Here is a 15,299-nt window from a genome sequence, read left to right as displayed (position 1 = left end):
ACTGAATGAGACTTATGTTCAGTTCTATTACAGTTTAATATCAACTATTACCTTTATAACGTAGGAAAGTCTTTCCAAGAAAAACTAGACCTAGTTAAAAATAAAATGGTAGCTATAGAAAGCAATAATTCTAGCTCCCAAGAGATTATGGTAGATCTAGAAAACAGTTGTAGAATTTCTGGCTGTGTATCAAATTTATTTTGACAGAGTTTCTTAGAACATTCCTTATTTAACCACTCGAGCCTTCAAATTGACTTCAGAGACAGAAACTTCATACCCCATCCTCTTTCATTTTAGTTCATACACTCTATATACAAACTGTGTAAATTTTGTATAATAAAGAAATAACACTCCCATGCTAGCAAACTCATGGGACAAAGACACTAGAAATATTTTAGAATACCATAGCCAGGACATCTGCTTTTACTGCACAGAAGAATGGAATTATTGTAACACACAGTGTGTATGAGAAAATACTTTTCTCAAAAGTAAAGCATTTATGCATCACTCTTTCAGTTTAGAATACAGCAACCTCTTCCGTGATCTGTCCTGTTTGATGCAGAAGTATCAGTCACAATGTTCTGTACATCCCAACACCTTCCCAGTGAGAAGGGGACTGAAAGCATCTCTCAGCCCTGGGAACAATACTGCTGTTATGCGTGGTTTCCATCCCCCCATCACTGAAACGGGAATAACTGTGCTGTGAGCCAAATGCTGAGGGTTAGCTGAGTAACCTCACATGAGAATAATTACTTAACAGGACCATGAGAGAAAGCAGTGAGATTCCCAGACACAGGAAACGAAAAGTCAGAAAGGGAGGTAGAGTTGGAGAGTGTTCTGAAGCTTTTTCAGACAGTAACTTCCTTATAATAAACAGCAAATTGGGTAATAAATTTATCACTCTGTCATTTAATATGTACATGTATCCTTAGGTCAGCTAGTTAGCATAATGAACTTTTACAATCTTCCTGTGTCTCAGCCATGCCAGAAAATCAATCTGTTTCCTGTTCTCTAAAGAGCAAATAAAATCTTTGGTGATATGAATGTTCATTTTGATATTCCAAATCATTTGTAGGTTGAATATTTCAGTTGAAACCACAATTACAACTAGGCTGAAGGACTGTGTATTGCACAGAAATCTTGAAACGAGATTCTTTAATTGGTTACACTACTCAAGAGACAGGAAATTAAACAATATAATGCCAGAACCATAGAAAAAGAACTCTTGACCTCTAAAGACAAAGGGAAAACAATCCTGTTATGTTGCATGTATTTCTCTCCTGGTTTTATGGACTTTGAGCTGTCCCTGATTTGCAGGAGAATAGTAGAGACTCAATAAATTCAAAAAGCAAGCCTGTCTTTAGATCTGTAATTGCAAGGGAGAAAAACATTCTTATAGAGACAAATACAGTACATTTTTCTTATTTTGCTCATTCATCAAGTAGTTTTGAAACTGGGCACGGTGTTGGATGTGGAGAAACCGTGATAAATGAGAATAATGGCAGCGGGACCTGCAGTCTAGGAGGGGCAGACAGGCAAGGGGATTGACAGAGACAACGGAGCGTGTGTTTCATGCTCTTACAGGGCTAACAGAGAGTCATGGGAGCCCAGGAGGAAGGCCCTGACCCAGTCTAGGTCAGGCATGCTTGCCAGACAAAGAGACGCTGCAGCTGAGATCTGAAGAGTACAGTGGAATAAACCAGAGGAGGCATGAGGGGGGATATTTCAGGTAGAAGGATCGTCTTGCTACTCTTGATTAGCTGGATAAAGAGGAGTGGACGAGAAGCATGTGGAGATGAGGCTGAGTCAGAGACATTTAACAGGACGTGATGAGCTGGGGTATGGGGTGCCAACAAGCAGAGAGAAAGCTCAGTGAAGGGACAGTTTTCTTTCTGAAAATTTAGGGAATACCTAATTTTATGGTTATAGTGCTATTACTGGAATATATGAGAAAGGCCTGTTTTTACTTGCTTGATGATGAGTAAGAGGCAAACATCATGATTATATATGCAGCGGTGGGTAATTTGATCAGCTTGGGGGAGCAGTATGTGCCTTGTTTGTAAATGAAGACTCCCTCTGACAGATCAACATCATTGTCCTAACCATCATCAATATTTTAATTTGAAGGCCTCAGAAAAATCAGATTAGAAGTATGTTTTAGTGCTCATTTCAGCAGCACATATATTAAAACTGGAATGATACAGATGGCCCCTGGGCAAGGATGACATGCAAATTTGTGAAGTGTTCCTACATATTTTACTTACCTATGAAACAGAAAGAGACCCACAGACATAGAGGAAAGACTTGTGGTTGCCAAGGGGGAGGTAGGGTTGGAGAGGAAGGATTGGGAGTTTGGGATGAGGAGATGCAAACTATTATCTATAGGAGGGATAAACAACAAGGTCCTACTGTATAGCAGAGGGAACTCCATTCAATATCCTGTGAAAAACCATCATGGAAAAGAATATGAAAAGGGATATATCTGCATGACTGAATCACTTTGCTGTATAGCAGAAATTAACACAACCTTGTAAATCAACTCTACTTCAGTGGGAAAAAAAGAAGTTAATTTTAGTCACATCATTTTGATATGGTCTTGTTAAATCGTATTAAAAAGCACTTATTGAACAGGTTCTATGTTTGAGGCACATGATTTATATGCTGTGGCAATTTGTTTCCAACACAGATATTGCCCTGGTGATTTGATGCGTCCGGAAACAATTTTTGTATGGCTGCCCAAACAAGATGGACTCCAGTTGCACAAGATGTCAAAGTCTGTGTGAATATGGAGATAAACTGTGTTTGTGTGCACGTCTCTGGTTTCCACATCGCTCAGATCCTCTGCCAGAGCAACATATTGAGAATCTTGGCTTTTTGTTGCAAAATATCCTTGATAATTTCATACAGAAATTGCATTTGTTTATTTTTCATTGTTGTCCTCAGGAAGAGGTGGTTGCTTGGAGTGGACTCAATTAGTCAACAACTATTTACTAGATGTGTCACTGGCTGCTTAACTTGTTCTCAGAGATCTGCTTTACCCTACCCACTAAGTGGAGACGTTACTCACCTACAGTATTGTCTATGATGTCACTGGTTCCAGCTCCCCCCTCTGATGACATTTCCATGCCACGTCACTGGACTCAACTGCTTTCCTCTTTCCACGGCTGCCGTCCTCATCCTCTCCATTCTGCTTCCTTCCTACGTATATTTCCCCACACGCCTGTTTCTACTTAAGAGGCTATGGCGCAATGACTTAGGGGCATATCTGTGTGTACCTCTGAGTTACTGTTATCCTGAAAGCACATGGCATCACCGACTCGATGGACATGAGTTTGAGCAAGCTCCAGGAGTTGGTGATGGATCGGGAAACCTGGTGTGCTGCAGTCCATGGGGTCACAAAGAGTTGGACATGACTGAGCAACCGAACTGAACTGAACTGAAAGCACATGATACCAAGCTTTGGTCCACCCATGCACCAATATCACTTTTAGGGTTGCCACTCTATTCAAGTTTAAAACCTATCTCCCTGAAGTTTACATAAATGAGTCATTAAAAATATATATAATTATTAAATTCTATACTTCTAATCTATATTGTCGTTGAGTCATTAGGGGGTACTTTTGGATTCAAAACACAGATAATGATGTTTTGTCATTATAATGAATGTAAATATTTTATATACAGACTGATCTATTTTGCTAAGTTTTTGTCTTCCTTGAAAATTTAGCATATCAGATAGTATAATTCTTGATAGATTGAATCCACCATCAGTTTGGTTATAAGTGTGACTATTTCAAAGTGTCTACTAACTCCTTTTCTCTTCTCTCTCCTATTTTTGTCAGTCTTCTCATGCTAATGATATATATATATATATATTTACAATTCAAAATTAGAGTAATCCCTTGATAAATAATAGCATTTCTTTAACATTGCCATTTGAAAGTCAACAGGGTAATTGGCATTTATTTGCATCCTTTGGTTCCTTCTACTTTATAGTTTATTGTCTCAGACTGACTTTTATTACCAGGTAGTGTGTGCGTGTGTGTGTGTGTGTGTGTGTACTCACACAAGTATAACCAAGGTCAGAGGAATTTCTCTTCACTTTTTGGGTTATTTCTTCTCCACACAATGTACATAACTTAAGACCTAATTCATGTTTAAATTCAGGATTTGTACATGCTTCAGCAGAGGCAATTCGGTGACTATATCCAGCCTCAGGGCAGAGAATGTTACTTAGGGGGAGTGACGGCATTGGACGAGAGCTGCACATGTGTGTTAGGAAGAAGCAGGAGCTCTTGGGGGTGTCTGAGCAGAGCAGCATGTGATAAGTGCAAGCAAGGATCATTGCAGACTGGAGGAAGGAATCCTGACACAACAGACATCAACAAGGAAACCTGGAAATTCAGATACATAGGGCATGCCTCTTCCATGCCCACAGAGCATCCCAAGTCACCCAACACTAGCTGCATGGGATGATGACCGACCAGAAAGAGCCTAGTTGTCTGAAACTGGCTGCACTGCTCTTCCGTTGTGCTTTCCAGCACATAAATACATGAAGCAGCTTCAGTACAAACTCTTTCAAAGTGAAAGAAAGATAACAAAATGTGAATAGAAAGAGAAATTAAGGAAACAATACCATTCACCATTGCACCAAAAAGAATAAAATACTTAGGAGTATATCTATCTAAAGAAACAAAGACCTATACATAGAAAACTTTAAAACACTGATGAAAGAAATCAAAAAGGACACAAATAGATGGAGAAATATACCATGTTCATGGATTGGAAGAATCAATATTGTGAAAATGAGTATACTACCCAAAGCAATCTATAGATTCAATGCAATCCCTATCAAGCTACCAATGGTATTCTTCACAGAACTAGAACAAACAATTTCACAATTTGTATGGAAATACAAAAAACCTCGAATAGCCAAAGCAATCTTGAGAAAGAAGAATGGAACTGGAGGAATAAACCTGCCTGACTTCAGGCTCTACTACAAAGCCACAGTCATCAAGACAGTATGGTACTGGCACAAAGACAGAAATATAGACCAATGGAACAAAATAGAAAGCCCAGAGATAAATCCATGTACCTACAGACACCTTATCTTTGACAAAGGAGGCAAGAATACACAATGGAAAAACCTCTTTATACACAGCCTCTTTAATACACAACCTCTTTAACAAGTGATGCTGGGAAAACTGGTCAACCACTTGTAAAAGAATGAAACTAGAACACCTTTTAACACCATACACAAAAATAAACTCAAAATGGATTAAAGATCTAAATGTAAGACCAGAAACTATAAAACTCCTAGAGGAGAACATAGGCAAAACACTCTCTGACATAAATCACAGCAAGATCCTCTATGACCCACCTCCCAGAATATTGGAAATAAAAGCAAAAATAAACAAATGGGACCTAATTAAACTTAAAAGCTTTTGCACAACAAAGGACACTATAAGCAAGGTGAAAAGACAGCCTTCAGAATGGGAAAAAATAATAGCAAATGAAGCAACAGACAAAGGATTAATCTCAAAAATATACAAGCAACTCTTGCAGCTCAATTCCAGAAAAACAAATGACCCAATCAAAAAATGGGCCAAAGATATAAACAGACATTTCTCCAAAGAAGACATACAGATGGCTAACAAACACATGAAAAGATGCTCAACATCACTCATCATCAGAGAAATGCAAATCAAAACCTCAATGAGGTACCATTACACACCAGTCAGAATGGCTGCTATCCAAAAGTCTACAAGCAATAAATGCTGGAGAGGGTGTGGAGAAAAGGGAACCCTCTTACACTGTTGGTGTAAGATTGCACTGTTGGTGGGATTGCAAACTAATACAGCCACTATGGAGAACAGTGTGGAGATTTCTTAAAAAACTGGAAATAGAACTGCCATATGACCCAGCAATACCACTCCTGGGCATACACACCGAGGAAACCAGATCTGAAAGAGACACGTGTACTCCAATGTTCATCACAGCACTGTTTATAATAGCCAGGACATGGAAGCAACCTAGATGCCCATCAGCAGACAAATGGATAAGGAAGTTGTGGTACATATACACTATGGAATATTACTCAACCATTAAAAAGAATTCATTTGAATCAGTTCTAATGAGATGGATGAACCTGGAGCCCATTATACAGAGTGAAGTAAACCAGAAAGATAAAGACCAATACAGTATACTAATGCATATATATGGAATTTAAAAAGATGGTAACGATAACCCTATATGCAAAACAGAAATAGAGACACAGATGTACAGAACAGACTTTTAGACTCTGTGGGAGAAGGCGAGGGTGGGATGTTCTGAGAGAACAGCATTGAAACAAGTATACTATCAAGGGTGAAACAGATCACCAGCCCAGGTTGGATGCATGAGACAAGTGCTCAGGGCTGGTGCACTGGGAAGACCCAGAGGGATGGGATGGGGAGGGAGGTAGGAGGGGGGATCGGGATGGGGAACACATGTAAATCCATGGCTGATTCATGTCAATGTATGGCAAAACCCACTACAATATTGTAAAGTAATTAGCCTCCAACTAATAAAAACAAATTAAAAAAAAAAAAGAAAGAGCACTTTATCACACACTCTCCTTTTTATTGTAATAGTCTAATCAGCAAGTCTAGCTTGCCGCCTGTACACTGCTTTCACTTATTCAGATTCTAACCCCACTCAATGCAATGTTTGCCCTCTGGAGACACCTTAGAACTGAGTCTAAAAAGCAACGGATGGAACTGCTAAACACAATGACCTGTGTGATTTGAAAAAGTATCTTTCTTTGAAGAACATGGCACATCCTTTCACCCATTCTTCTTTCAACCTAATTCTAATAGTAGGGGAGATAAAGAAGCTTCATGCATCCCTTTAATAGAATGTTCTTCAAGTCTATGCACTTTTCATTGGTACCTATACATAATGGTACAGTGAGATTGGATGGCTACTATTTTGCCCTGAAATGCAGAGATAGCTTGACATGGTCAGAGAAATCCATTGATCTGATGTGAGACTTCAAGGCATCAGACTCTCACAGCAGGAGGCAGCTTGCTTAGAAGGAATTCTCTTGACTCTCAGGCAGAAGTCAGAGAAACAGGGGCATCTTATGGTTTCCTAACCTAGACAAGAAGACTGCCAGGAGGAAGCAGAAATAACTCTCGAATATTGTGAGACTTTTATGCTCATTTCAGTGCTTTTCTCTTTTCCCCTGAAAGAAGACCGAAATGACTAAAGAGTAATTTTTTTTTTAACCCCAAAGGTTTACTTTCTAAAATAACCGTTGGTTAAATGACTCATTACATGAATTTTAGAAAAACAGGAATTATACAAAAGTACTACCACAACAAAGAAACACATCAAACTGTCCACATGGTTGAAAATGGCAGTATAAAGTATGGGATTCCCACGATGGAAGACTTATAAGGTCAAATAAGGAAGTGCTAGTTTTCGCGCATTGCTATGTGAATGTAAAACAAAGCTTTATTTGAATTTTCACCAAATTTGGAGATATTCCATGTGATCTGACTTAAAATGTTATTATGGAATAGAAATGAAGTTTAGTCTAGTGAATGGCAGGGAGCACCTCTAAGAGATAAGTCTCCTTCTCTGCAGATACTGACGTGCCAAAGAGCTGCTTCTGCACATGGTCAGATAGGGATTATTAATTCAGAGACAGTTCTGTTGTTTTCCTGAGCCATAATGGGTTGGTTAACTAGCTGTATAAATATGAATAATCAATGTTTATTTAATATTCCACACCACAATTGTGAATAAGTCATGTCAACATTTTTTAATCTCTTACTAAAGAGATGTCTTGAGGAAGCTATATTGAGTACATATAATATTTCACAAAGAGAAAATAAAAAAACTGTTGAAAAGAAAAAAAAATAAAGTTCTGTAGCATATGCTAAATATTTTAAATTATTTACACATTTGCCTCCTATTTACAATTTTGCCTCCTAATTTGGTTCTGAAATTCTGCTTTAAGTTCAAATAGAAAACACATGTGTTCATGCCCTTCTGTCAAAAGATGGTATGTGATTTTTAACTTTTTGTTAAAATTGTTAACTTTTTGTTTTTCCCCCAATTTGGCAAACAGTGTATTGGAATAATTGTGAGATGACTTATTTCCTTGTAATGTTCAAAGTTTTCATCAATGTTTTCATCTTTGCTGTCAGACCACTGCTTTTTCTAGTAGGCTAGTGTCATTTCACCAAGGTTGGAGTCTATCTACTTAAAACCGAGATGCTATTATTTCTCGTAAAACTAATCATGTCTATAACTGACAAAACTTTCCACTTCCAGTCATACTTCAGGATATTCTTGCTCAGAATAGTTTTGCTTTTACAGATAATACATAGAAGACAAAAAAAAAAAAAAGGCTGAGGAACGTGCTATCCCTGGGCTAGGAATAAAGACATTCCAAAACATCTGGCAAAGATCATGAAATTTCGTTTGAATTTTAGCTCATTTTGAATTTTTGCAGCAGTTTCCCCCTCACAACCACTAAACCAAATATGGAATGACTTACTCTTTTTGGCTGTAGTTGTTTTGGTACTAACTAGTTCCGAGAGCAAGGTGATCTCACCAACAATGGGCGAGTTATCATTTTCTCCCACCCAGGCACTAGCTTGGGTCCTACCTCCTAGCTCTGGACAGTGGGTGCACACAGGCACACAGTGGGTGCTCCAAAAATGTAAGCTGAAACAAGGAAGGAGGCAGCAGTAAACCGATGCCTGTTTTAAGTGGTTTTAGCAACACTGCTCAACGTGGTCACCACTGGCTTGCCGTCAAGTGCACCCTGTTATCTCTAAGTCAACCAGATAACTGCAGAAGCCAGCATGACCTTTGACTTCAATCATCCAGACAGTCAAAATAAAACAAGCCCTCTCATTTCAAGTCACACTGTGGATATCTGACTCCCAGACAGCGTCATGCTGAAAAGGTAACTAAAACTGAAGACATATTTATTTTAAATACTTGTTGGGCTCAGTAGGTCTCACCCCAGAAATGGAATCTCAAAAAAAATCCACTGATCTTTTCCCATATTGCCCATCCACTCAGCCAACTTAGGACTGGCATGAGAACCCCATTCATAGAAGACCATAACCTGGAAGAGTCATCCCTGAGATACTCTTTTGTTAATAAATAAGTCAGAAAATCAGTGTCCCGTTGAAGAAATAATAAAGATTATAAATGTCACCCGGTTTTAAGACAGCAGAAACGGCTCTCAGTAAAAACACAGACTGAAATTCCAAAGGACAGAAAGGTCTGTAGCACCTCTCTCAACTGTGGAACCAGAGCATGCATGCCAACCTGCAAACGCACATGTGGTGATTTCCTACCTTAAATACATTGATAGGGAGATCAATGACCACATAGATAAGGTCTCCAAGGGCAAGGCTGGCTATCAGCGCGTTGGGGCCATTCCTCATGCACTTGTTCTGGTAAATGATCCTGAGCAGGGTTGCATTCCCCACCATTCCCACGATGAAAATAGTACATGATATCACAGTGTTAATGTATTTGAAAGCTGAAGTAATCTTAGTCTGTTGTGGGCAATAGTTGTGCATTGAGCCATTGCTGGGGAGGGCCAAATTCGTGGGTTGATGAGTGGTAACCACGAAGCTGAGTTCTGTCCCACGGAAAGTGGTGACACTGTCCACGTGGATGCTTAGGTTTGTGCTGTAGCTTTCAGGGTTATCACTGATGACACCTCCAACCAGCGCCACCCAGAAGGACACCCTGAGCCAAAAGGTTTCCATCTCGATGCAAATTTCAGGAAATGTCACTTAATCTGTTGATCTGACACTCTTTTTTTTTTTTTTTCTTTCTCCACCTGGAAAAAGAAAAGAGAAAAAATGATTTTGGTTACAAATCCAGCTGCCAGTAAGATTGCAGTCAATGATAATTTACTGCTTCAATTAAAAAGCAGGATTTATTTGGTAAGTAGATAAGATAACATCTGTGTCAGGTTACCCCATGGCAGAACAAAAGCAGACAAGATCAAAGCTCTCTATTAGGGCAAGTTATATCTCTGTATCTCTGCCTCTGCCTCTGTCTCTCTCACCTCTCTCCATAGCTATACCTACATCTGGGGCTTCCTGGGTGGCTCAGTGGTAAAGAATCCACCTGCAATACAGAAGACGCAGGAGATGCGTCAGGTTCAATCCCTGAATTGGGAAGATCCCCTGGAGGAGGCATGGCAACCCACTCTAGTATTCTTGCCTGGGAAGTCCCACGGACAGAGGAGCCTGGCGGGCTACAGTCCATAGGGTCGCACAGAGTCAGATATGACTGAAGCAACTGAACGCGCATGCACACATCTACATCTAGATTATAATATGAATGAGGACTTGACAGTTTTTCCTTTAAGTAGTATAGAAGAAGTTACTTTCTTTTCTCCCTTACACTTAGGCTGATAGCCTGAATTACAGAAAATCTTCAAGAGTTGAGATAACAATATTTTACTTACTAATGGAAAAGACATTACATACTGAGTGAAAGTCATAGAGTAGTAAGGCATAAAATCACCAAATTCTATAATTAACAATCTAGTATTTCAACATGTGTGCTGTTTTCCATGTGGTAGAACACAGAAATAAAATGCAGCTCAGGAAGCTATTAAGTATTATGAGATGTTCATTGAAAATCAGAACTGTGATTAAACCATCAATACATTTAACAATCTTAGTCAATTAAAAATAAGATAGTTGATAAAGACAGAATATCTATTTTATTAAAAACCTGGATGAATAATATGTACAATCTACATATTTTTTGGGGGGGTGGGCATTGCACTCATGTGGGATCTTAGTTCCCTGATCAGGGATTGAATACACGCCCCCTGCTTTGGAAGCATAGAGTCTTAACTGCAGGAAGTCTTAACCCAGGTCTTAACCTTCAGGGAAGTCCAATTTACACCCTCTAACAGGAGTTTTTTTGCTCTTCCATTTGTCAGAAATTACTATAAGGATATTTGTCAATGAGTAGAACTAGGAGTAATGGACTTTCCCAACCCAGGTGTACTATTTGATTTTCCAAATATCCTTTATATATTCTTTAAACATCCTTCATAGCTACATTGATTCTGACCAGCCATTCACCACATTGAGCACTTTATACATGTGATATCATCTCATCCATACAATGACCATGAGAACCATATATCTGTTTCCATTATAAACACAGGGAAACAGGTTCAGGAAGGTCAAGTAGCTCGTCAAGGCCATAGCTGATGTGGCCCTTCTATGACACCAAGGCAGGTGAGTCTGACTTTGAGTCTGAGCTCCTAACTGTTAGACTGTACACTCACTTAGCACTGAAAATGTTCAACAATGTTTCCAGCATTCTGAAGAAGCAACAGACATTGCAGGATGCTTAGATATGATTTCAAAAGACCATTTCATTGTTTTGTTTTAGTCACTCACAGAGGGCAAGTGGTCCTTCTTGTTCAGGAAGTCTAGATTTCTACTTCAATGCTTAAAGAAAAGATGCTGGGAAAATAAGGGAGGTTGGTGATTACACAACAGATATGGCTCTTCCCATTTTAATATTTTGGATATTTTCTGTTTTTGTGAATCTTTGGTTTATGATGTAGTGTGTTCATATGATGAACACACCCAGGTCACAATTTAAGTTTTAAGAATTGTGTCCTTTTGAGTCTATCCATGGTTGATATTAACCATTTTTAGGAGTTTGACAGTTATCTTGGTTATTAATAAAGCTTAGGACTTAGTCAATATATGAAGAAATAAGATTTATTCAAGGTGTATAGAAGGTTTAAAGTAAATGTAAGGTGCAATACTGTATACTTCTGCCTTCCCCAGAGATTTTCTCCCCCAGGAATCTGAATTAATAAAAATATTTGGGACTTCCCTGGTAGTCCAGTGGTGAAGACACTGTGCTTTCACTGCAGGGAGCATGGGATCCATCCCTGGTCAGGAAACTAGGCCATGAGGCCAAAAAAAAAATTTACATACTATGGTAATCTATTGTACACCTATTTGTTATCTGACTTGAGCTTTACAACTCTAGGTAGGCAGGGAGAATATCATGAGGAAACAGCCTTGAAGAAGTTACATTTTTGTGACCAAGAAGTGGTAGGACAGGTATAACCCTTCACTCTAATTAACCATAGGACTTGATTCAGTCTGATTAAATGATTAAAATATCAATTTGTCTAAGCTATGGGCATACTGGGCATACAGTTCTGCCTAGACAATTGTAAGTATTGGATTGGCCAAAAAGTTCATTTGGGTTTTTTGGTACCAGCTTATGGAAAAGCCCAAATGAACTTTTTGACCAAGTCAAATAGTATGCAGTTTTCTTATGTGTTTTTTTTTTTTTCCCCCTTTCTTCTTACAGTTTGGAGTATCTGACAAAATATTGACAGACCTATGAAATGCTGCTATTTCTGTTACACAGTGGTGATCAGGACTCCACTCCATACCACTCTAAGAATAAAGCATATTGTCATCCTCCTCTTCAGATCAGAGATGGAAAAAGAAATTCTTCAATATCTTGTGCTATTTAATGACTAATGCCTTCCAGTTTCCCAGTGGGAATGAATCTTAATAAGGAGTTTTCTTCAAAGTAAGAGACAGAAGGCCTTTCTCAGAAATGGAATGGCTCTTTGCCCATCACAGTCTGCTAGGAGGATATTTTGTGAACGGACCTGGTTAGGTGGTTCACAGAAGTAGCACTACTGTTTGAACATCAGCCCTTTGGTTCATTTGGTGAGCTGATTACCGCAGGAGTTGAGGAGTCTTATCAAAGCTGTGGGTTCTTATCAAAGGGTGAGCTGGCTACCATAAAAACCACTTGCCTCCCTCCTCCAACAGTGACACCACCATTTCTGAAGTCATCTCGCTCAGCCTTGTCTGTGCAGACATGGAGCTGCAGAACTAAGGTATATTTGGCAAAGGCATGTGACTGCCATATCATCATTGGATGAAAGACACAAAACCAAATGGAAGAAAACCCTCTGAACTGCATGTTCCTCCAAGGATGAGTCTTAGCTCATCTCCATGGCTCTAAGTCACACTGGCTTCAGATCATCACTCATCATCAGTCATAGCTCTAGCGAAGCCTCTCAGGTTCAGACCTGAAGGACCTGGTTTACAGATTCAGCATTCTTCATGTTTGGGGTCTAAAGATTTGCTGGAGTTCAAAAGCTATTATGAGGCAAGAGGACTCTATCCTGATGCTTAAACCTTTTCACATCTGGGGACTCTCAGGATCAAAGTTCACCAAATTAGCGATTTGGAAATTCCAACCTTACCCACCTGGCATGAGTTTAGAGCAGGTAATTTACATGAAATGATTGCCAAGGTATTTCTCAATTAGTTAACACAAAACGGAGGGTGGGGGCGAGGGAGCCATAAATAATCTACAAGAGGGGAAAAAAAAAAAAAAAACACCACAGATAAACTAGGAACTTTTAAATAAGTTCCCCCCCCCGCCTCCCCGCCGACTTTGGTGGGTTTTGCTCACTGAGTAAGAAATTAGTAACTCTCCTGACTGACGACGCCTGTCTTTAATATGCCTCCCAGCACACCCTCCTCTGCCGCCAAGTACCCGGAATGCCATCAGGACGGCGTAAACAGAGGCTGATTATCTGGGAACGGCCCTTGTTTTCCGCACGTGAAGGGCAACAAGTGTCCCTTAAAGGAGGGTACAGAATAAAACGCGCAGACCTCCACGGGCGGGTTTCCAAAATTTCTGCCCTGGGGGTTCTCCAAACACATCTTTCCCAAACACTTCTGCCCCTCACACCGGGTGCCCTTGGCTGCCCTTGGCACGTCCCGGGCGCGCGGTGGCCCCGGGCTGCGGGGCAAACTTCACAAGCCGGCTTTGGAGCCAGCGACACGGGCGTGATGGTCTACAAAGTTCTCGCACGCCTGGAACAGGGAGACCCAGGTTTTCCTTTGACGAAAACTCCGCCGCCCGCCCGGGAAGGCTGAGGGGCTTCGGATCAGCTCCCCAAACCCCAAACTTTCTCGGGAGCCCCCCCGCCCAGGAAGGCGCCCGCGCAGCCACGCGCCCCCGAGGGCAGGTGATGCCAGCCCCGGTGCAGGAGGTGCCGGCGACGGGCGACGACGCTCGGGGGTCGCCTCTCCTCCCCACCCAGGGGCCCACCAGCGTCTCCCATACCCGACTTGGGACCCCGAGAGAAAAGAGTTGCACCGACCGTGGAGCTCCGCGGGCTCAGACGGCTGCGCGGTCCGCGTGCAGCGCCCGGGCGAGTTGAAGCCGAGCCGGCGAGGGTGAATGGCGAGTGTCCCGGGATCCGGCGCGGCGGCGGCCCCGGCTGCACCGTTGCCGCCGCTTCGGAAAACTTCCTGGGCACGGCTTCTCTGGGGAGGTCCTCCCCGAGCCGCCAGGCTTCAGCCACCTGGGGATGGAGCTTCTCCACCTCCTGTCCGCAATCGCCAGACCAAAGGGCTGGCTGTGTGCGTGCGCGAGGGTTCGCAAGAAAAAGAAAACTCCGAAGGAACGCGCCTCGCTTCTGTCCTCGCCTTCTCCTCTCAAAGCTCCCAGATCTTCTACTCCATCTAGGGCGGCGAGAATGTCCCAGCCTTCCAGTCCTCCAGGGATGCAGCCACTATGAAGCACTAGGCGGCCGCCCCCTCCCAGGCCCTGAAGGGCAGGAGTCTTTTTAACTATTTCCTTCCTGAAATGAAAGTGGTGGTGGTGAGGGGGCGGTCGTCGAGGAGGAGGGTAGTTTAACAGACCAGGAACTAAGGAAGGCCTTGCCAAGAAACCTTTCCCTCCGCAGTGAGTGCAGGCAGATTTGATCTGGATGGAGCAACTGCAGAGTCAGGGGCCGGAACTAGCGGTTTCGAAGCTCTGCGTTCCCTGCCCCTTTGCTGGGCTTCCTAAGCTCCCTCTTAAGTTTATAGCAAGTTAAAGCGCTGGGAAAGATTGAAGGCAAAAGGAGAAGGGGGCGGCAGAGGATGAGATGCTTAGGTTGCATCACCCATTCAATGGACATGAATTTGAGCAAACTCCAAGAGATAGTGAAGCACAGGGAAGCCTGGTGTGCTGCAGTCCACGGGGTGGCAAAGGGTCCGACAGAACTTCGCAACTGAACAGCGACAAATAGCCAGTGTGCACATCAGCTGACTGTATCAAGGCCGTTTTGTGTCTACGTTGTCCCTTGAAGGCTATATACTACTGGCTCAGGGTAAAATGGGAGCTTCTGAAGAGACTGTGGAAGGGCCCAGCGTGTGGCTCTGAGAAACCTATGATTCCTCAAGAAATTCAATCAGGGAGGGTGC

General features: G+C 41.6%; 1 protein-coding gene and 1 pseudogene across 1 annotated transcript in view; one reads left to right on the top strand and one right to left on the bottom strand.

The window, feature by feature from the left end:
- Positions 1 to 14,809, bottom strand: part of EDNRA (endothelin receptor type A) — a 74,575-nt gene extending 59,766 nt beyond the window's left edge. The window contains exons 1-2 of the mRNA XM_065904558.1: positions 14,210 to 14,809; positions 9,363 to 9,856 (exon numbers count right to left, since the gene is read on the bottom strand). Of these exons, the coding sequence (XP_065760630.1) occupies positions 9,363 to 9,782 (420 nt within the window). The 5' untranslated portion in view covers positions 9,783 to 9,856; positions 14,210 to 14,809. The remainder of the gene's footprint in view (positions 1 to 9,362; positions 9,857 to 14,209) is intronic.
- On the top strand, positions 2,161 to 2,256 carry LOC136146178 (U6 spliceosomal RNA; annotated as a pseudogene).
- Positions 14,810 to 15,299: the final 490 nt, after the last annotated feature.

The sequence above is a fragment of the Muntiacus reevesi genome, chromosome 13 (assembly GCF_963930625.1).
Source record: "Muntiacus reevesi chromosome 13, mMunRee1.1, whole genome shotgun sequence".
NCBI classification, from domain to species: Eukaryota; Metazoa; Chordata; class Mammalia; order Artiodactyla; family Cervidae; genus Muntiacus; species Muntiacus reevesi.
This window is presented reverse-complemented; position numbering and strand designations above follow the sequence as displayed.